This window comes from Mustelus asterias, chromosome 12, assembly GCF_964213995.1.
Source record: "Mustelus asterias chromosome 12, sMusAst1.hap1.1, whole genome shotgun sequence".
Lineage (NCBI taxonomy): Eukaryota > Metazoa > Chordata > Chondrichthyes > Carcharhiniformes > Triakidae > Mustelus > Mustelus asterias.
The window spans coordinates 12353854-12377314 of record NC_135812.1 but is presented as its reverse complement, the minus strand read 5'-3'; the positions used below and the strand labels follow the sequence as shown (position 1 = coordinate 12377314).

Here is a 23461-nt window from a genome sequence, read left to right as displayed (position 1 = left end):
TCTCACATTCCTTTGTTACTTATATGATTTGATGCAAATTATTTGGAACTCAAAACTTTTTAAATGCAAACCAATAAGTTTCAGCAGTTTTTGGATTGCTAAGGTGCAAAAAATTCACTTCACAATCTGGCATATACTTCATTTACCTATGCTAGATCTTGACTTTTTGGGTTTCTCGTAAGTTTGGAGGATTGTTCTCGCAATCAGAAACAAATAGCCATGTACAAAAGTGACAAGATAACGGAACCAGAATGTCAAAGTCAACTTTTATTGCACAATCGTTTTCCTTTGTCTTTGCAGGTACTTTATAAACGTGTGCCTTGTGGGAAAGGTGAAGTCAGTTTATTTCTTACAGCAATACAGAATTCATGGGTTCATGTTCGGCGAAAGAAACGGGATAGAGTGAGGCAACTTCGAGAGCTCCCCAGAGCCACGTCAAATGTGCTGAAATCCACAGAAGCAGACCAGACAACTGAAAGGCAATGCAGTGCTAATATTAGTTCTGTCAGGGCTGAGGAAGAATCTGATCTCAGCAAGTCTGCAGAAAGCAATGCTGAAACGGGAAAAGCAACAGCCGGAGCCAAAGAGGAGTTCCCAATCAGTGGGGGTAATAATTTGTTGAATGAGCTTCAGGTCGATCAAGAAAATAATATGGAAACGGAAGAAAAATGTGAAACTAGTTTTGTTGACTGTAAATCTGATGATGCAGTTGAGCAGGAAATATCCTGTTCAACTATGGAAAACCCAGTGGGGGAAGATACTCCAAAAGAGAGCGGAGGTTGTTTTTTATTCAAGTGTCTGATGAATGTGAAGAAGGATGGAATGAATGCCCATGTAGAAATGCACTGGGTTGAGGGACAGAATAGGGACTTAATGAACCAACTGTCTACCTATCTGCAAAACCAGATTTTCAAACTGGTGGTTAGTTAAAGGAATACTTCCTTATTGTCAGCATGCAAACTGTATTTTTTTGCTAGTTTTACATGGATAAATTCCCAGGTTTCAAAACTACTTGTGAGCTTCTTTACTGGTTTGCATCCGATTTTCCAGAATTTTGAGAATGGTGTTATTCTGTGCGCCTATTTGCGCTACACATCTCATCCTGTATACTATCAAAAACGTGAAAAAGAAATTCTCATCTCTGATCACATGAATGAGCAAATAAACCCCCATGTTGTAGTGTTAATCCACCAGAAGGCTAAATTGCATGAATTTGTTTAATTATCTGATAACTAGTCAATTAGTTACAAATAAACCTAATGCCGCTTTGATGAGAGGGGGTTTAAAAAACAGATCTCCCAGTGACACTTAAAGGAATTACTACTGCTTACGTTATAGTGTCAAAAGACCACAAGATAATTGGGAGGCATTTTGGCCCATTTAGTTCATCCATCCATAATTGCCTCAAAAGTTGTTCTCATTGTAGCATTTAACTTGTTCTTAAATGATTCCTCTTTTTGTTTCTCTCTGTCTCTGTCCTATATTTTAGTCCATTCTATGCATGTAACACTTAAGGTTCACCTTTTGGTTTTTAATATTTTCTTTTCTCATGAAGTTTACTATCTCCTGTACTCCCTTACACATTCACGTCTCAGTTGCATCCCTGTGTCCTCTAACAGAATGACATCTTGAGGCATTTAATAAAGTGAAGGATATGGGTGATTGCCAAACATGAAGAAGAGGGAGAGTAAGGAAAGCAGGAAAGAAGAAGTTGAACTAGAATTGAAATGATTTTTTTAATGTTTGAGAGAGTATCTGGTGAGGCCATGTTCAAAAGCACTCATTATATTGTCTCATACATGAAGAATGGCCATTTGGGTGAGGTACTAAAAAGTTTTATTTCCAGTTTTATTTAAGAACAAAAGTTTTATTTCCAGTTTTATTTAAGAACAAAAAGTTTACAAATGGAAGAGTTTTGCAGTGTTTTTTGAAGCACGCCCCACCCCTCTCAAGTGAATTTAATATTCACTCTCCTGTCTCACTTTCAGCCAGTTTATTTTTTTAAGCAAGCATTTCCTGGGAATTACTTTGCAAACAGAAAACACAGTAAGTTATCAACACATCAGTTGTAAAGATGTTATCTGCGTACTGTGAAATGCAACTTAAGATACAACCTTCTGACTAAAATTTAACTTTTGTCCTGCTTTCACAAATTTGTAATTGGCAAATAGGGCGGCACGGTAGCACAGTGGTTAGCACTGCTGCTTCACAGCTCCAGGGTCCTGGGTTCGATTCCCGGCTCGGGTCACTGTCTGTGTGGAGTTTGCACATTCTCCTCGTGTTTGCGTGGGTTTCCTCCGGGTGCTCCGGTTTCCTCCCACAGTCCAAAGATGTGCGGGTTAGGTTGATTGGCCAGGTTAAAAATTGTCCCTTAGAGTCCTGGGATGCGTAGGTTAGAGGGATTAGCGGGTAAAATATGTGGGGGTAGGGCCTGGGTGGGATTGTGGTCGGTGCAGACTCGATGGGCCGAATGGCCTCCTTCTGCACTGTAGGGTTTCTAAACCTTTGACTAGACTTGTCGCACATTTCATGACCTCAGAATGTTCCAAGACAATAATGCACTTTGAGGTGTAGTAACTATGCTAATGTAGGAAATACAGCAGCCGGTTTGTGCACAACAAAATCCCATGAAGAACAATGCAGTAATAGCCAGATAACTTTATTATCTCATTTGAGGGGTAAATATTGGCCAGATATCCAGAACAGCTCTTCTGGTCCTCTTCAGAATAGTGCATGGGATCTGTTACATCCACCTGAGAAGGTATATGAGATCTCGGTTTGAAGTCTCATCTAAAAGATGGCACCTTCAACACTGTAACACTCCATGAGTACTGCACTAGAGTGTCGGCCTAGAATTGCGTGCACAAGCTCCTGGAATGGGACTTGTAAACACAACCCTCTGACTCGGAGGTAAGAGTGTTTCCATGCCTGACATTTAAGAGGGGAGATAGAGCCAGCAAAGCTGTAAGCCATTAACTTGATGTGGAGATGCCGGCGTTGGACTGGGGTAAGCACAGTAAGAAGTCTCACAACACCAGGTTAAAGTCCAACAGGTTTATTTGGTAGCAAATACCATAAGTTTTCGGAGCATAGCTCCTTCGTCAGATGGAGTGGATATCTGACAGATATCCACTCCATCTGACGAAGGAGCTGTGCTCCGAAAGCTTATGGTATTTGCTACCAAATAAACCTGTTGGACTTTAACCTGGTGTTGTGAGACTTCTTACAGCCATTAACTTCACAGTGATGTTAGATATTGATCATTTATGTGCAGTCTTTTGATTTGACCTGTTGTGCCATTCTATTGTCAGATGGAAAATAATTGTTAATTTTAATTACTTTATGAGGACTGTGTCAGGCCAAGCGTGGGAACAAAGGCCATGAAGTTTCTGCAAATTTATCAGCCAGTTAGACCACGGAAAATCCATATTAAAATCTGGGCATCATCTTAAATGTATGTATAATTGTAGTACCAACAATGCATTCATTTCCTCTTGTACTGTTCAGTTTGATATTGTTTTTGCTCATCCAATATTGCTTTTTAGCAGTTTTCCCCACCCTAATTTGGGTGCGTGTGCTTTTTTAAAAGAAGAGTTAGGACAGCCTATTATACTGGTAGAGCATTCAAGCATTCATACCTCGTGGGGCTCCAGTGAACAGATTTCTCTGCTTCCCACCCAAGTCACTAAAAGTAGAGAAGTCAACTTCTCCATCTTGGGGGAGAAAGAGATGACGTGAACAGCTAGGCAACTGTGTAACGGTCATTGTCTGTTAGTTGGCCACAGAACAAAGTTCATGGCTCTCACTGCCCAGCACTTTCCTGGGAAAGGGTTTGAGATATGTCTGCGAGGGAATAAAAATATACAACAACTTTGCAAATTTTACAGAACAAAATCTGTAACTTTTTCCACTGCTTAATGCCTTCTAATTGAAGCAATTGTTAAAAATTAATTCTTGGGATATGGGCTTCGCTGGCTGGGCCAGCATTTATTGTCCATACCTAATTGCCCTTCAACTGAGTGGCTTGCTGAGCCATTTCAGAGGGCATTGCTATGGATCAGGAGGCACATTTAGGCCAGACCAGGTAAGGATGACAGACTTGAACCAGATGGGTTTTTTATGACAACAACGGTTTCATGGTCATCATTAGACTTTTAATTCCAGATTTTTATTGAACTCAAATTTCATCGTCTGCAGTGCTGGGATTTAAACCCAGGTACTCAGAGCATTACCCTGGGTCACTGAATTTCTAGTCCAGCATCAATACCACCATGCCACCGCTTCCCTTTGAAGGATAGGTTGATTTGTGACTGAGTAACTTGAAAATATATATTTTATCATAGAACCCATACAGTGCAGAAGGAGGCCCTTCAGCCCATTGAGCCTGCACCAACAACAATCCCACCCAAGCCCTATTCCCGTAACCCCACACATTTACCCTGATAATTCCTCTGACACTAAGGGGCAATTTAGCATGGCCAATCAGCTTAACCCATATATCTTTGGACTGTGGGAGGAAACTGGAGCACCCGGAGGAAACCCACGCAGACGTGGGGAGAATGTTGCAAACTCCACACAGGCAGTCAACCGAGGCCAGAATATAACCTGGGTCCCTGACACTGTGAGGCAGCAGTGCTAACCACTGTGCCACTGATTTTATGCGTCTATATCTAATTCTGCAGTTCGAAGTTTATATTGGGTGTCTCAGCATCCATGTGAAATAGTTGGCATGTGTAGTTGAGATGGATTTGCAAATCCAATCTCCCATTCAGAAAATGTTCAATATGGGGGCAAACATTAATCTGTGGACAAAGAAAGGTTAGATTACCTGATCATAGAAAATGGTTAACTAAAAATCCCTGGGGAGGGATCATTTGGGATCACTGGCAAATTTTGGAATGTGGCCAAGCTGTGTTACATTGTGTGAGCAATGAGATTCACTCAAGCTTCAGTGAATCCCAGAAAAGGAGTGTCAAAATCTTTTGATAGTTATTGTTGTATTGCTCAACAATCCATTTGATGCTTTTGAAATTATTTATTTGCAGTAAAATAACAATTTTTTTTTAGAAATGTATACAAATATAACATGTTTAAATACACACACACTATAAGATTTTCACTTCTGTAATCCCTATGCAATGTATTTTCTGGATTATTGCTCTGCAAAAAATGCCATAATGCTTTGCACATTTCATCATCAGCAGTATCTAAATTACTTATAAACAACACTCCAATCAATGGTTAATTGACAGTTTTGGAATGCATACAATAGTCAAAGAACACCACTCTTTGGGAATATTGAAGCTGCTGCAAACCCCCCCCCCAAAACAATCAACAATTGCAGGCCACTATTTCTGGGGCAATATAGAAATTCAGTACGCCCAAAGAGCAGTTTTCCTTGACTATTGGATGCATTCTGTGATAGAGGGAATGGTTAGTTTATCAGGGAGAGAATAAGTGAAAAAGGGTGCTTGGGGTCACAAGAGCCTGTTCCCACACCATAACATTTGCATCCAGAATAGCGCTTGGGGTCACTCTATCCTGTTCCCACACCATAACATTTGCATCCAGAATAGTTTGCCAAGTTCTAGTAACCAGTTTGTCAAGGGAGAGGGAAGATCGATGATCTGCTTCAAAACCTCTACCAATTCCACTTGGTATCAGATATTTAGAGGCAGTGTAAGACTAGTGCACACATTTATGTTTATTGCACACTCTTTTCCCTGTTGGAAATTAGCTGTCATATGTTCTCAAGTTGCACTCAGCCACTAGCAGCAATGAGATAAATGACCTGATTCTGTTTCAGTCAAGTACGTCAAAGAAGCAATATTGGCCAGAGTGGCGAGCTCTTCTCCTGAATCACATTTTCTTAACCTTTCTGTCAGACTCTGAACATGTGGTGTTACCTCATCAAACGTCACCACCAGAAACACATGGAATTTTTTGCACCTACTTGAGGAAGATGGATCCTTTGGTTAACATCAGATCTGAAAGATGACTAGTCCAATAATGCAGCACTCCCTCTGTCAGTCTAAATGATGCTCATTTCCCTGGAATGAAGCTTGTACCCTATTACCTTGTTACCATTGAACCAAGCTGAGATTGGCTGAAGCATGGATGTTAGATACAAATTTGTCAAGTACATTTTGTCGCAAAAATTACAGCATCCAGAAAAATAATACCATTGTGAAACAATCTCCAGTTGAATACACTGCATGCTGATGCAGAAAGGAACCCGATAAAAGATAGTGGTTTAAATACCTACTTTAAATAATTTATCTTGAATGTGCAGAGCAAACTAGCTCACATAACAAATGTCTTTGCATTCAGTTTAATTATAATTGCAATTTGGAGCCACAGAGTTGCAGCTTTGGGCTCCAAACTATAGGAAGAATTTTGAGGCATTGGATTCAGTCAGATGCTACCTCGTTGAGAAGAAAGATTGAAAAAATTGGGACTTCTTCCATTTGACCAGAAGAGATTAGGGGGTGCGATGAGAGAGGTGTTTAAAATCATGAAGGAATGGGACAGAGTAAGTAGAAATAGACTGTTTCCAATGATTGTAGTTTCAAGAATAAATGGGTATAGATTAAATGGAAGAACGGGGAACAGGCAAAACACGTTTATAAAGAGAAGTGTATGGTGAAGGCCACGTCAATAGTTTAGATAGATGGTTGAAAAAAAAGGGTGGGGTGTCAGAAATAAAGAGGTATGAAAACTAATGGAGCACAGGTTACTACCATTGCTCATTTGAAGGATAAATACCAACTGGTGGGTCTGAATGGCCTATTTCTATGTAATTAGCTACAGTGGTGGTCGCTTACAGATTTAAACTGGATATTGTACCTGTTGCAAGTTTCAATGAGGTGTTGGCCTGATCATCTGTGGCAATTATCACCTGATGATAGTGTCATTAATCTTGAGTAACTCAATTAAATATTTTTGTGACAGAAAATGCTGGAAAATCTCAGCAGGTCTGACAGCATCTGTGGAGAGAGAATAGAGCCAACGTTACAAGTCTGGATAGCCCTTTGTCAGAGCTTAAGAAATTGAGTGAGAGTACAAGGTCAGCCTGATGGAGGATAGTGGTGGTGAATGGGGATTGTTCAGGCCTCTGCACAAGTAAGAAGTGGAGAGCTCTCAGGTGGGAAATGGAGAAATAGATGGACTGGACATCCATGGTAAAGAGGAGGCAGTTTGGGCCAGGGAACTGGAAGTTGCTGATATGACTTAGGGCATCAGAGGAATCGCAGATGTAGGTGGGAAGGGACTGGACAAGAGGAGAGGATGGAATCAAGATAGGAAGATGCGAGTTCAGTCGGGCAGGAACAGGTGGACATATGGGCCTACTGGGACAATCCTATTTATGGATTTAGTTAAAGTTTATTTATTAGTCACAAATAGGCTCACATTAACACTGCAAGAAGCTACTGTGAAAATCCCCTAGTCGCCACACTCCAGCGCCTGTTCGGATACACAGGGAGAATTTAGCACGGCCAATGCACCTAACCAGCACGTCTTTCGGACTGTGGAGCACCCGGAGGAAACCCACGCAGACACGGGGAGAACGTGCAGATTCCACACAGTAACCCAAGCCGGGAATCGAACCCGGGTCCCTGACACTATGAGGCAGCAGTGCTAACCACTGTTACACCGTGCCGCCCCGGATTTTGGGAAGGAGGAAGAAATGGACTGTCCAAGTTGGGAGACTGAGGTTGGAAGCTGTGAAGATAAGATCTCTGGAGGAGATGAGGTCAATGATGGTCCTGGAAACAATGGCTTGATGCTCACTGGTGGAGTCATGGCCCAGGGGGAGTTAGGAGGAATTGCCTGAGAGCTAGCACTCAGCCTCTGCGAGGAAGATGTCAGTACCACTCCTGTCGCCAGGTTTGATGACAAAGTCAGGGTTAGTGCTGAGAGAGTGAAGTGCAACTAGTTCAGAAGGAGACAGGTTAAAGCGGGTGAGAAGAGCAGAGAAATTGAGACGGCCAATGTCACACTGACAATTCTCAATGAAAAGATCAAGAGCAGGTAAGTGGCCAGAGGGAGGGGTCCAGACGGAGGAAGAATACTGGAGGCAGGTGAAAGGATCTGTTGAACGGGGTGAGGACTCCTGCCCAAAGAAGTAAGCATGGAGATGAAAGCAGTGGAAGAAGAGTTCAACATCATGTTGAGCCTGAAATTCGGTAAGGGTTTGAAGTTGAGTCCTTTGATAAGTACAACACGTTCAGCCTCAGAGGGGAAGATCAGTGGGTATGGTGAATATACAGCAAGGGCTGGGGTTAGGAGGGATGGGGTTCAAGGGAAGGGAAGGGGAGGAGGAACCTGGATGGGTGCTGGTATCAATCAGCTGTTGGAGCTTATGTTCGTAACACCTGAAAAGGAGAAAAAAAGTTTATCGTTAAGGTGCCAGATGAGATGAAGAATGAAATGAAATTGGTGATAAGGACAGCTTTGAGGTAGGATGAGTCAGTGCTGCTGGAGAGAGATATCGAATGTGTGCATATGGCGGCGAATGGCACTGAGTGTGGGTCCCAGGATGCGGTGAGAACAGCAGTCCGAGGAATGGTGTATGTCCTAGAGAAGCCTGTAATCCTGGGTGGATTCGAAACATGAGGGGTGGAACTTCAGTTGGGGTAAGTCAGAGATAAGTCACTGAGGAAGTGAGTTTTGGTAAACACCTTGTCGAACCCCAGGAGGGAAATGGAAAGCAATGTTTCTGATTCCAGCTTTTATCAAATATTTTTGTGACTTTGACTGCCTTCTCTCAGTGTTAAGCTCAGGAGGTGGCAGTTCAGTGGAAATGGCGCTGTAATATGTTTCTAATGCTCTGGAACCTCTGCACTTTCCATTGAGGTGAACCCACTGAACCATCACCAGTAAACAACTGCATCTTTAATCTGGTGAGTCACAATTTGAATATCAGACTGGGATCTGCCCGTTTACTGGGATTGATCGGTTTTCCATTGCAGTATGATACTGAGTCTGCAGCCAGAAAAAAATGATGACCAGTGTAGATATCCAACTCAGCAAGGCCCTTTGACCTTACCTTCCAAACTCATGACTTCTACATCCAGGAAGGACAAGGGCAGCAAATACGTGGGAACACCACCAGTCGCACACCATTCAGACTTGGAACTATATCATCATTCCTTCACCTCACTGGGTCAAAATCATGGAACTCCCTTCCTAACAGCACTGTGGGTGTACCTACTCCACACAGACTGCAGCGGTTCAAGAAGGCAGTTCATCACCACCTTCTCGAGGACAATTAAGGATGGGCAATAAATGCTGGCTTAGCCAGCAATGCTCACACCCTGTTTTTAAAAAAATCATGAACTTGCTATTTAATACCTGCATTAAGGCATTTTTACAATAGATTGAAGCAGCCGATGGAAGATAAGATTCTCTCTCTGTCAGCTGCACCTCCTCAATATAAGTTATTTGCCTCGGAGAACAGATGATATCATAAACTACCAAAGTATTCATCCGATGGCCTACAATTGAATCAAGGGCATTTCATGCAAATAACAATAGCATCTTGCATTTTTATAACACCTTTAACATAACTAAAATCAGTGCCAAGGTGCTTCACAGGTAGGGATAATTATGGAACATGAGAATAAAAAGGGAAGATATTACAAGAGTGAATGATTGCTTTTCTGAAAGTTAGAAAGCATCCATTTGCAGAACATATACAACTAAATATATTGGAGGGTAGTTGCAATTCTTTTGGACCCAAGCTAAATGCAGTGAGTCCTATCTGCAGTCCTCTGCATTATGAAGTTGGGGGTTGGTTGGAGAGGGTCATTGTCCAGCACTTGTATTGCACCAGTGTTACCACCAGTCACTCTAGGTCTGTTGTTTTTTTTCCCAAAAATATACTTGTTTTGAGAACTGTTAAATATCTTTAAATAATTATAGAATCCCTACAGTGCAGAAGGAAGCCATTCAGCCCATCAAGTCTGCACCGACCACAATCCCACCCAGGGCCTATAGGACCTATCCCCATAACCCCTCGTATTTACCCTGCTAGTCCCCTTGACACTAAGGGGCAATTCTGCATGGCCAATCAACCTAACCCGCACATCTTTGGACCGTGGAAAGAAACCAGAGCACCCGGAGGAAACCCATGCAGATACAGGGCGAATGTGCAAACTCCGCACAGTCACCCAAAGCCGGAATTGAACCTGGGTCCCTGGCACTGTGAGGCAGCAGTGCTAACCACTGTGCCACTATGCTGCCCCAAATTCATAAAATTTGTAAAAGTACATTACAAAACCTTTCAACTCAAATTCTAGAAAGTGCCGTAAAACATGACTTGTCTTGATGCAGCGTATTCCATTCTTAGATGCCTGTGATGGACAGCCTAGGCTAGTGGGTGGGCTGCATGAATGACCTTCCTTCAGTCGAGCATGTTCACTAACTATGACTTTGAGTAAGATTGAATACATTTAATACACGTCGATATGTTTTATATGATATAGAAAATGCTTAATCATTCATATAGTAATAGAACTGTTATCAACTTCAAGTGGTAAAAACAAAATAAATATTTGTACTTGCTTGGATGCAGCAAGAGCACATGGCTCTTAGTCAATGTTGTGAGCAATCAGTATGCACCTCACTTCACGTGCCCTTGCTTTACATGTGTATCACTTCAGTTAGACCAGTTGGAAAAGAACTACATGGACGGAAACCAGTGAAATGTGGCAACTCTGGGCAACAGTTAAGAAAATGTCTAGTGTGCCAGCGCTCAGAACCTTAATGGGCTGCATGTGGTCCCTTCGCGGGAGATAGCCCACTGCTGCTCTACACGATTGTTATTCATTTGATATTTGCGATAGACATTCTATGTCAGGCATACAGCCTGAAGGCAAAACCTTTCAAATTGAAAATTACAGAGAGCGCAATTTTTCTTCATACAACCTGTTCTTCTTTCATACATTGTCAGTACCTCTGTATTCACATCCAGCCTGTGGGGTTCTACCGCACTGTACAATGGTGGCTAGACCTCACTTTGTAAACTGCAATGGGCAGCTTGATATTTGGAGGAGTTATTAATATAATGGAGCACTAGATTCATCAGCATAAAGCTAGCTGCACTCCTGACCTTATAATGGAACAAAGACCATTGATGAAGCAGCTGAGAACAGTTGGAGCGAGGAAGCTGTCCTGTGAAATGCCTGCAACAAATGTCCGGAGACTTCGATGATTGACCTTCATGATTGTGTTCACTATGACTTCAGCCACCAAATGGTTTTCCCCTTGTTCTCCATTGATGCAAGCTCTGCTCAACAAATCACTCCTGTTTCCAGTACACCATGAACCAGGTGAAAGCTCCCATTACACTGTGCCCAAGTATCTAAGCTTTTAAAAAAGGGATTTTTACTAAATACTTTCAGTGTTCTTTCCACACTAGCCATTCTTTGAATGGGCAGCACAGTGGCGCATGGGCTGCAAGGTGGCACATCGGTGGTACAGTGGTTAACACTGCTGCCTTGCAGCGCCAGGGACCTTGGTTTGATTCCGGCCTTGGGTTACTGTGCGGAGTTTGCATATTCATAGAATCATAGAACCCCCTACAGTGAAGAAGAGACCATTCGGCCCATCGACTCTCCAACAGAGCATCTTACCTTGGTCCTATCCCCGTAACCCTACGTATTTATCCCGCTAACATCCTAAACTACACATCAATACTAAGGGGCAATTTGGTATGGCCAATCCACCTAACCTGTTTTCCAGTGTCTGCATGGGTTTCCTCTGGGTGCTCCGGTTTCCTCCCATAGTCCAAAGATGTGTGGGTTAGGTGGATTGGCCATGCTAAATTGACCCTTAGTGTTCAAAGATGTGTAGGTTAGTGGGATTAATGGGGTAAATACTTGGGATTACAGGAATAGGGCCTGGGTGAAATGCTCTGTTGGAATTTCTGGGTAGACTCGATGGGCCGAATGGCCTCCTTCTGCACTGTAGGGACTTTATAAATATTATCTAGGCCTATGTATACTAAATATCTCAATACTGTGCGCAGGTGCCATATAGGAGCTGAGTTGAAACGGCTCAAACTAAAGGGAGTGTTTTCTTCCCCATCTAGATTTGTTTATAGGAGCCCAGATGTACAAGCACAAGTTTTAACACTAAACGATAAATACTTATGTAGATTCAAATACCTTCAATAGTGGTAAGTCAAATTATCTGCTGTTTTGCAATGACTATTCAAGCATGTGAAATATTGTACATGTTCTACCGTGGTTCTGTGGTTTATCTGGCCTGTCACTTTGAGTCTGCAAAGTTGAAAGTCTGAGGTAAATCTTGAGGTCAGTTAAAGATTGCTTGTTAGGGAAGCTTTCAGATTGAAAGGTGTCTGTAAATTTCCAACGTAACATTCATTCTCTTTATAAACTGTAGGTGATTTGAAATGTGACGTGCCTAGACTATCGAGATGCAGGATGTCATTTTAACTTTTGATGATGATGATGATGTAACTTCAATGGAAAGGGAATTTTGGAAATATATAACTGGCAGCCCCTCCAGTATCGCTAAACATTACTTTCAAAGATACACCTACAGTCCGTTATGCCAATAGCCAGCAGGTGGAGCTCTGGATTCAAGTTTCAAGCTTACAGAGCACAAAGTAAAGCAGCTTTCAGTTAAGTTGATACTGTCCAAGAGAAATTAAGATGTGGAGATGCAAGAGAAATTAAACCAGACAGCACCATAGCTCTGAAAAGAAAGTAAACCAGACAGTAGTATTAGCCTACCAAACTTACACTAAACAGCAGTTTCCCAATATTACGTTAAGTGCTTCCAAGAACTGTCTAAATTAGATTCTTTGCCATTGTTTTCCGATGGGGAAATAGTCGCCAACACCGCAGAGGGTGCCAACCCATCATGCCTGAACCAGCTTTGGTTTTGAACCAGCCACCAGCGCATTTTTAATTAAGGAAAGGAGGTGGCATAGTGGTATTGTCACTGGACTAGTTTTCTAGAAGACCCAGGGTAATGTTCTGGGGACCTGGGTTCAAATCCCGCCTTGGCAGATGGCGAAATTTGAATTCAATAACAATCTGGAATTTTAAAAAATGTCTATTGACGACCATGAAACCATTGCCAGATTGTTTGTGAAAACCCATCTGGTTCACTAATGTCCTTTAGGGTGGGACATCTGGCATCCTTACCTGGTTTGGCCTACATATGACTCCAGATCCACAGCATTGAGGTTGACTCTTAAATGTCCTCTAAACAAGAGCAAGTAGGGATGAGCAATAAATAGCCAGCAACAATCACATCCCATGAAAACATTTTAAAAAGAGGGCATAATCAGACCACCAGTTGATTTGCCACATTCTAGAGCTTCTTTCACCGGAATGGGATGCAACTGGTATTTTTAAACGTTGCAAAATCTTTAAACCTTTAAGAGAGGCTTACCAAATGAGGGTGATTTTTATGGCAATGTTTTGAAGAGACTCATTAGCAAAGCTAGAAAACAGTAACCTGTTCAGATGCAGAGTTCATTATTGCTATGTTTCACAAACAACCAGCAGGAAACTTGCCCAACACTGATAAAAGGCTGATGACACCTTCAGTACAGGCTGCGGTGTAGAACATTCCGGGACACATCAGACTTTTCCAGGAGAGGAGACAAAATTAATATGGGTAACTGGAACTTTCCAAATAGGGCTGAGCTTGTTTGAAATCCCCCCCCCCCCCCCCCCCCCCCCCCCCCCCCCGTGGCACGCGTTGACCTCTATGGTATTTTTAACCCTTTGCACCCCTTGTGTAAAAGTTGCCAGGATGTTAGTGTGACACTAGTGTACCTTTAACAATTTTTTAAAAAAATCATGGTCTCTGCAGTTAAGCAGCTTTGGTTATTTTCCATTGTTGCTGAGCTGTCTGCTAAAATTTGAGGTGCGTGGGGTCCTTGATTATTATTGTCACATTAGTATTAGTATACAGTAAAAAGTGTTGTCTCTTACACGCTATACTGACAAAGCATACCATTCATAGAGAAGGAAAGGAGAGGTTGCCGAATGTAGTGTAACAGTCATAGCTGGGGTGTAGAGAAAGATCAACTTAATATGCCGTAGGTCCATTCAAAAGTCTGATGGCAGCAGGGAAGAAACTGTTCTTGAGTCGGTTGATACGTGACCTCAGATTTTTGTATCTTTTTTCCTGATGGAACAAGGTGGAAGAGAGTATGTCCAAGGTGCGTGGAGTCCTTTATTATGCTGGCTGCTTTTCCGAGGCAGTGGGAAGTATAGGCAGAGTCAATGGATGGGAGGCTGGTTTGCGTGATGGACTGGGCTACATTCATGACCCTTTGTAGTTTATTGTGGTCTTGGACAGAGCAGGAACCATACCAAGCTGTCATACAAGCAGAAAGAATACCTTCTATGATGCATCTGTAAAAGTTGGTGAGAGTCGTAGTGGACATGCTAAATTTCCTTAGCCTCCTAAGAAAGTAGAGGTGTTGGTGGGCTTTCTTAATTATAGTGTTGGTATGGAGGGACCAGGACAGCTTGTTGGTGATCTGGACATCTAGAAACCTGAAGCTCTCGACCATTTCCACTTCATCCCCGTTAATGTAGACAGGGGCATGTCCTCCAATACGCTTCCTGAAGCCGATGACTATCTCCTTCATTTTGTTGACATTGAGGGAGAGATTATTGTCGTCGCAACATTCACTAGATTCACTATCTCTTTACTGTACTCTGTCTCGTCACTGTTTGAGATCCGACCCACTACAGTGGTATCATCAGCAAACCTGAAAATCGAGTTGGAGGGGAATTTGGCCACACATTCATAGGTGTATAAGGAGCATAATAAGGGGCTGAGGACACAGCCTTGTGAGGTACCAGTGTTGAGGATGATTGTGGAGGAGGTGTTGTTGCCTATCCTTACTGATTATGGACTGTGGGTTAGGAAGTCTCGGATCCAATTGCAGAGGGAGGACCCCAGCCCCAGGCACGGAGTTTTCAGATGCGTTTTGTAGGAATAATGGTGTTGAAGGCTGAGCTGTAGTCATAGGTGTCTTTGTTATCCAGGTGTTCCAGGGTTGAGTGTAGGGCCAGGGTGATGGCGTCTGCTGTGGACCTGTTGCGACGGTAGACGAACTTTAGTGGATCCAGGCAATTTGGGAGGCTGGGATTGATTCATGCCATGACTAACCTTTTGAGGCACTTCATAATGATGGATGTCAGAGTCACCGGCTGATAGTCATTAAAGCACGCTGCCTGCCTTTTCTTTGGTACAGGGATGATGGTCGTCTTCTTGAAGCAGATAGGGACCTCAGGTTGGTGTAAAGAGAAGTTAAAGATGTCTGCGAATACCCGCACCTGCTGGTCCATGCAGGATCTGAGTGCTTGTCCAGGCACCTCATCCAGGCCAGTCACTTTCCGTGGGTTGACTTTCGAGAAGGCGGATCTGCTGTCTGTAAAATGTCCTTTTATTGCTGCTTCAATGGTTTAAATGGGGCTTTGTTTATTTTTACTCGGGGCCTCAGGTACTTTCTGGGAGTTTTATGATTCTGCATTTTTAGGTGGAAGATTGATCAACAAGTCAAAGTCAGGTGGTTCCTCCACAGAGGAATCCCCCAAGGGTTTACTTTCAGTTACCTTTAGTTTAGAAGGTGTTTGGATATCAGACTGAAAAGCAGGTTTTTGTTTTGGTTTGTAAATGGCTGGCTAGCTGGAAGCGAGGCTTCTCTTTCTGGAGTGAAAATTCTGCTGTTGGTGGTTTGCCAGCTCGTACCTAGAACCTCTCTCTCTCCCTGGTGTTCTGGGAAGCTGTCTGACTTCAAGCTTGTCTGTGTGTGCATCAGAGTTTCAATTGTGCAACCAAAGGACTAAGTTCCAGCATCATGTGAGCATTCGTATTTTCTGTGCTAAACCTGTGGCAAGGCTTTTGTTTATGGGATTTGTTTGGATGAAATGGTATTTGGCTGCTGAGGTATTTATATCATAGTTGTTTTTTTTCTTGTTTGTAATTGATAAAAGTTATTGCTAATTTTCTTTCTATCCATGTTAACTGTATTCTTAAATTAACTTTGTTTGATAAAAGCTCCCTCGTGGGTCATTTGAATCATACCTGGAGTGAAACATCTTGTGCTTGAATTTTGCAATTCAAATTGCAAAACTTATGATCCAGGCGGGACTTCATAAAACATTGTTGAGTTTCTGACCTAAATTACAACAGTTAGCAAGATATGGGAATCAGATATGAAACTGAAGGCTTTGTAAATGGATTTGGCTTTTGCTGAATCAGCAACGTATTCAAACTTCATTATGAATCCGTACAATAAGCTTTTAGACAGGGTTTTGGGGGGGTCAGGCCTTGCGGGGGGAGGAAGGGGTGAGAGTCAGGGCAGATGTGTGGGGGTGGGGGGGGGGTGTGGGGGGGTGGTGAGGCATCTTGGATGAGCTGCATCCCATCTGGAAAGTTCCATTAGTTTCCCAAAGCAGATCCTTAGTTCGATTCCTAGGCCTTAAATTCTCCCTGTCATTCCATATTCCTGTACTTAATGGGCCAGAACTTCTGAACTCCTGGCATCCATGGAACTCTGCCATTTTCCGCCCTCAATACATCCACACCACCACAACCCCCATCACACTCCCCCACAGGAACTCCCTAACCCTGAGATCCCCTTCCCCCACCCCCACCCCACACACCTGCCCTGACTCTCACCCCTTTCTCCCCCGCAAGGCCTGAGTTTCATTCCCTGCCCCCTGCAGCGTAGTACCTGCCTCGCCCATCCCATGAGGCCTAACCTAACACCACCCCTCACCCCTCCACGGAGGCCTGACAATCCCGCTGCCATCTAAGACCAGACACCATTGCATCCCCAGCTGCCCCCTCACCAAGGCCTGAACCAACACACCCACCTTCCCCGAGGCCTGACCTGACACACCTCAACCCCACCACAACCCCCATCACCCTACCCAAAGGCCCAACCCAATGTGAGGTCCCTAACCCCCCCCCCAACCGTACCCACTACACATCCCCCTTGTCAAGACTATTCAGATATACTTCAATCAAGCCACTTTTCTAAACTCTGGTGGAAATAACCACCTTAGACAGCACCTTCCAAACCCACAACCGCTACCATCTGGAAGGACAAGAGCAGCAGATACCTGGAAACACCATCCCCTGGAGGTTCCCCTCGAAGCCACACACCATCCTGATTTGAAAATATGTCATCATTTCTTTGCTGTCACTGGCTCAAAATCCTGGAACTCCTTCCCTAACAGCACCATGTATGTACCTACACCTCAGGGACTGTAGCAGTTCAAGATGACAGCTCACCACCTTCTGAAGGGCAACTAGGGATGGGCAATAAATGTTGGTCTAGCCAGCGACACCCAGATCCCATAAATGAATTTTTTTATAAGTCCCTCATGAGACAACCCACTCAATCCAGGTTATCAGTCTTAGTACAGTTGTTTAGGGAGCTTGGTGAGATCACACCTGGAGTACTGTGTATAGTTTGGTCTTTCTAATTTAGGAAGGACACACCTGCCATAGAGGGAGTACAGTAAAGGCTCGCTGATCTCTGAAATAGGGGGATTATTAAGCTTTAAGTTTATTTATTAATGTCACAAGTAGGCTTACATTAACATTGCAATGAAGTTACTGTGAAAATCCCCTAGTCGCCACACTCCGGAGCCTGTTCGGGTACACTGAGAGAGAATTTAGCATGGCTAATGCACCTAACCAACATGTCTTTCGGACTGTGAGAGGAAGCCGCAGCACCCGGAGGAAACCCATGCAGACACGGGGAGAACATGCAAACTCCACACAGACAGTGACTCAAACCGGGAATTGAACCCGGGTCCCTGGCGCTGTGAGGCTGCAGTGCCACCATGCTACCCTCGGATTGTCCTGTGAGGAAAGATTGAATAGAGCTGCATTCCCCAGAATTTGGAAGAAAGACTAGTTAGAAAGTTTGCTTGAAACACAAGATTCTTAATGGACTTGAGAGAGTAGATTCTGGGAGGATATTTCCCCAGCTCAGGCATCTAGGACAAGGGGGGTCACAGCCTCAAGATAAGGGATTGGCCATTTAAGCACCAAGATGAGGGAAATTTCTTTGACGCGCAAAGGGTTGTTCATTTTTGAATTCTCTACCACAAGGAACTGTGGTTGTTCAGTCATTGAGTTTTTAAAAAATTCATTTATGGGAGCTGGATGTCGCTGGCTGGCCAGCATTTATTGCCCATCCCTAGTTGCCCTTGAGAAGGTGGTGGTGAATAGAGTATGTTCAAATCAATGATTTTTAGATGTTGAGGGAATCTGGGAATATTGCGGAAATAGCTGAGGGAAAAGGTCAGCCATGCTCTTAATGAATGGCAGCAAGTCCGAGGGGATGATTAATTGACGCCAGTTCTTATGCCTCTTAAGCATGCAGGTGCAGCAGGTGGCAAAGAAGGCAAATGGTATGTTGGCCTTCGTAGTGAGAGGATTCGAGTCCAGGAGCAAGGATGTCTTGCTGCAATTATACCGAGCCTTGGTGAGACCACACCTGGAATATTGTGTGCAGTTTTGAGCTCCTTATCTGAGGAAGGATGTTCTTGCTATGGAAGGAGTGCAGCAAAGGTTTACCAGACTGATTCCTTGTGGGGGCGGGGGGGTTGGTTGGGCTGACATATGAGGAGAGATTGAGTCGATTAGGGTTATATTTGCTGGAGTTCAGAAGAATGAGGGGGAATCTCATAGAAACCTATAAAATTCTAATAGGACCAGAATTAGGGGTTACACTTTGAGGATAAGGGGTAGATGATTGAGGACTGAGATGTGGAGATATTTCTTCACCCAAAGAGTGGTCAGCCTGTGGAATATGTTACCACATAAAGCAGTTGAGGCCAAAACATTGTATGTTTTCAAGAAGGAGTTAGATATAGCTCTTGGGGCGAAAGTGATCAAAGGATGTGGGGAGAAGCAGGAACAAGCTGTTGAGTTGGATGATCAGCCATGATCGTAATGACTGGCAGAGCAGGCTCGAAAGGCTGAATGGCTTACTTCTGCTCCCATTTCCTATACTTCTATGTTTTGTTATGTACTAGTGTCCAGAGACACAGTACAGGAAAGAGATAGAGAATCTAGTGAACTGGTGCAATGACAATAATCTCTCCCTCAATGTCAACAAAACAAGGGAGATAGTCATCAACTTTAGGAAGCGTAGTGGAGAACATGCCCTTGTCTACATCAACTGGGACGAAGTAGAAATGGTCGAGAGCTTCAAGCTTTTAGGTGTCCAGATCTTGTCCTGGTCCCTCCATGCAGACACCATAGTTAAGAAAGCCCACCATTACTTTTACTTTCTCAGAAGACTAAGGAAATTCGGCATCTCTGCTACAATTCTCACCAACTTCTACAGATGCACCGTAGAAAGCATTCTTTCTGGTTGTATCACAGCTTGGTATGGCTCCTGCTCTGCCCAAGACCACAAGAAACTACAAAGGGCCGTGAATGAAGCCCAGTCCATCACTCAAATCAGCCTCCCATCCCTTGACACTGCCTACACTTCCCGCTGCCTCGGAAAAGCAGCCAGCATAATCAAAGACTCCATGCACCCCAGACATACTCTCTTCCACCTTCTTCCAGCGGGTAAAAGGTACAAGAGTCTGAGGACACGTACCAACCAACTCAAAAACAGTGTCTTAGCTATGAGGAGAGGTTGGAGAAACTTGGTTTGTTCTCACTGGAGCGACGGAGGTTGAGGGGAGGCCTGATAGAAGTCTGCAAGATTATGAGAGGCATGGACAGAGTGGATAGCCAGAAGCTTTTTCCCAGGGTGGAAGAGTCAATTACTAGGGGGCATAGGTTTAAGGTGCGAGGGGCAAGGTTTAAAGGAGATGTACAAGGCAGATTTTTTACACAGAGTAGTGGGTGCCTGGAACTCGTTTCCGGGGGAGGTAGTGGAAGCGGATACGGTAGTGACTTTTAAGGGACGTCTTGACAAGTACATGAATAGGATAGAAATAGAGGGATATGGTCCCCAGAAGGGTAGGGGGTTTTAGTTAAGTTGGGCACTGTGAGGCAGCAGTGCTAACTGCTGTGCCACCGTGCCAGTTTGTTGTGAATGTGAATCAAAGGCATTTTTCTGTGGGACTGCATGGCAGAATATATCAGCACACTCTTCTTTCACCCGTAGAATCTAGGTTCAAAATCTGAGACAGCTGGGATGAAAGTGTCTTCCTTCTGCTTGTTGAAATTTGTTTGGTTAATTCCAGCCCAATTATTCATGGCTACAGCAAAACGAATGTCCACAATTTGGTATAATCAATTAGACAGGTCAAGGGATGGCTAGTGTGCACAACAGAAATTTCACAATGTTTCATTTGGGGTGCTGTCCTAAAATTGGTGTTAAGGTTTAGATTGGCCAAAGGTGGAGGGAGCTTTACATTGCACCTTACCCAAACCACATTTGATGTGGGGCTATTTTTAGTATTGATATTTTATCACTGTAATGTAAAAGTGCCCAAGGCTCACATCTCTTTTCTTGAACAGATAAACTGAATGTGGAAAGAAATTCTGGCTAGACCATTAGAATGCTGACAGCACACAAGTTTGAACCTGTGGTCCCCGTACGTTAAATTCCTAATCTCCCCTCCCTTATTGACAAATATAGCAAGTAGCAGGTCAGGTACTGGCACATGAACACCGCGCCCCCCGCCCCAACCCCCCCACCATTCCAAAGGATAAAGTAGGAAAGGGGCGGCACGGTAGCACAGTGGTTAGCACTGCTGCTTCACAGCTCCAGGGTCCCGGGTTCGATTCTCGGCTCGGGTCACTGTCTGTGTGGAGTTTGCACATTCTCCTCGTGTCTGCGTGGGTTTCCTCCGGGTGCTCCGGTTTCCTCCCACAGTCCAAAGATGTGCGGGTTAGGTTGATTGGCCAGGTTAAAAATTGTCCCTTAGAGTCCTGGGATGCGTAGGTTAGAGGGATTAGCGGGTAAAATATGTGGGGTGAGGGCCTGGGTGGGATTGTGGTCGGTGCAGGCTCGATGGGCCGAATGGCCTCCTTCTGCACTGTAGGGTTTCTATGTTTCTATGTTTCTATGAAAGAGTCATTCAAAGAACATGTTAGTTATGTGGAGTTTCTAACTACACCAAAGTTTTTTTTAATAATGTGAAATGAGATTAATGGTTTATAATATGTTTAGTCATCATGTCAGTGGAATACTACAGGGCTATTGGACTCAGTCAGAGAGACACGAGGGTGGGAATCAGCTAGAAAATGTATGTAAGGAGCATGTTAGGGAACTTCATCCATGAAGGTGCCATCCCTGAACTACAGCAACCAGAAAAAATCAGGTAATTTAGCATGGCCAATCTACCTAACCTGCACATCCAAAGATGTGCAGATTAGGTAGATTGGCCATGCCAAATTGCCCCTTAATGTCAGGGAGACTAGCTAGGATAAATGCATGGGGTTATTGGGATAGGGTCTGGGTGGGATTGTGGTCGGTGCAGACTCGATGGGCTGAACGGCCTCCTTCTGCGCTGTAGGATTCTATGATTCTAGGGACAAGCCTTAGTCTGAGAAGGTGATAAAAATTATACAACTGCTCCCTAATTCTTCAGTTCGCTGCTGGGAGACAGGCTTGGCATGCAGTACCACGAGCAGGGGCAATGAGGCAAATCCCAAATTCACCCCAGCCACAGGGATTGAACCCTGTGCTACTGGTACCAATCTGATCCACAATGGCCATCTAGCCAATTGAGCCAGTAAGTGGGTTTTCAGGACTGGATAACCTGGTATAAAATGTCACTTGACAGTAACCAAGAAAGTAGGATCAGAGAACATGAATGGAAATCAGTGGAAGTAAATTAAGAACTGAAAGGAAGAGCTTCCATTTATATAGCACCTTATCATGTACTCATCCTAAAATGCTTTGTATTTCATCTTGCAATGGCAGACAATTATTACCTTAGATTATGTGCTGTCAGTATCATCTTCACTCAAAAAGTGATAAGTTTTTAGAAGAAATAGAATCAAAGCCGCTTGGGGTAATTCAACACACAATTAGATATCTAAATGGCAGGTCATGTTTTTGAGGCCTAAATCTTGATGGGCCAAATAGTTTTTACTCATCACATTCGCAAAACTGCCAAATAGTGGTTCATTTAAAAAAAAAACACAACTTTGGCAGAGGCTTTGGAACAGTTGGGTTACAATATTAAATGCAGCACGTGGCAACTTTAGAGAAAATGTGCAAATAATTTTTATTTCTAGTGTAGAATTTCAGAATTGCAACCAAATTTAATTCAGTTCAAGATCCCCTTTACGACATTGCTTATGCAGTCTAATGGGATGAACAACAGGTTGTCAAGAGCAGTCTACATTATAGCCAAATCCTCAAACCCTGACTGTAAATCAATACGGCATGCTGAATAAACCATTTCTGTCAGACTATCCATCCCATATGGTTTCAGTCAGTGATAGCTCAGTGACGTGTTTAGATAATAATCTGGAACATTTGACAAAGTCCAGTCAGGGAATGAAACCCAGAGCTTCGGGCAAATCATTAGGCGCACAGCAACAGACGTTTTTACAGTGATGACCTGAACATATAACTTGCAAATGTTCGTCACAGTCACAAGTAGGTTATGATAGAGTCATAGAGGTTTACAGCATGGAAACAGGTCCTTTGGCCCAACTTGTCCATGCCGCCCTTTTTTTTAACCACTGTATAGTCCCAATTGCCCGCATTTGGCTCGTATCCTGCTATATCCATCTTACCCATGTAACTGTCTGAATGCTTTTTTTAAAACAAAATTGTACTCCCCTCTACTACTATCTCTGGCAGCTTGTTCCAGACACTCACCATCCTCTGAGTGAAAAAGTTGCCTCCCTGGAACCTTTTGTATCTCTCCCTTCTCACCTTAAACCTATGCCCTCTAGTTATAGACTCCCCTATCTTTGGGAAAAGATGTTGACTACCTAGCTGATCTATGCCCCTCATTTTATAGACCTCTATAAGATCACCCCTCAGTGTCCTATGCTACAGAGAAAAAAGTCCCAGTGTATCCAGCCTCTCCTTATAACTCAAACCTTCAAGTCCAAGTAGCATCCCAGTAAATCTTTTCTGCACTCTTTCTAGTTTAATAATATCCTTTCTATAATAGGGTGACCCAAACTGTCCACAGTATTCCAAGTGTGGTCTTACCAATGTCTTGTACAACTTCAACAATACGTCCAACTCCTGTATTCAATGTTCTGACCAATGAAACCAAGCACGCCGAATGCCTTCTTCACCACCCTGTCCACCTGTGACTCCACTGCTGGAGTTATTGTTTGTGAAAACACATTGATGTGCTTGTCCAACATTTGTTGAACTGCCTGTATTGTAACAGTGCTGCCCTACAGAAGAGATCAGATCATCCTTAAGAACAACTTTCACTTTTGTTATGCAGTTCAAACTGAACCGTACAGACTAAAAAGTCACAACCTCAAATTCAGA

The 23461-nt window shown here is 43.5% G+C and overlaps 1 protein-coding gene across 3 annotated transcripts in view; it reads left to right on the top strand.

Moving 5' to 3' along the window:
* mettl16 (methyltransferase 16, N6-methyladenosine) overlaps window positions 1-2148 on the top strand; it is a 108981-nt gene extending 106833 nt beyond the window's left edge. For 2 of the 3 annotated variants that reach the window (XM_078224763.1, XM_078224765.1), the window contains exon 10: window positions 301-1464. In XM_078224763.1, the coding sequence (XP_078080889.1) occupies window positions 301-930 (630 nt within the window). In that variant the 3' untranslated portion in view covers window positions 931-1464. Of the gene's footprint in view, window positions 1-300 lie in introns of all 3 variants that reach the window. The other variant, XM_078224764.1, reaches the window with a different exon arrangement.
* Window positions 2149-23461: the final 21313 nt, after the last annotated feature.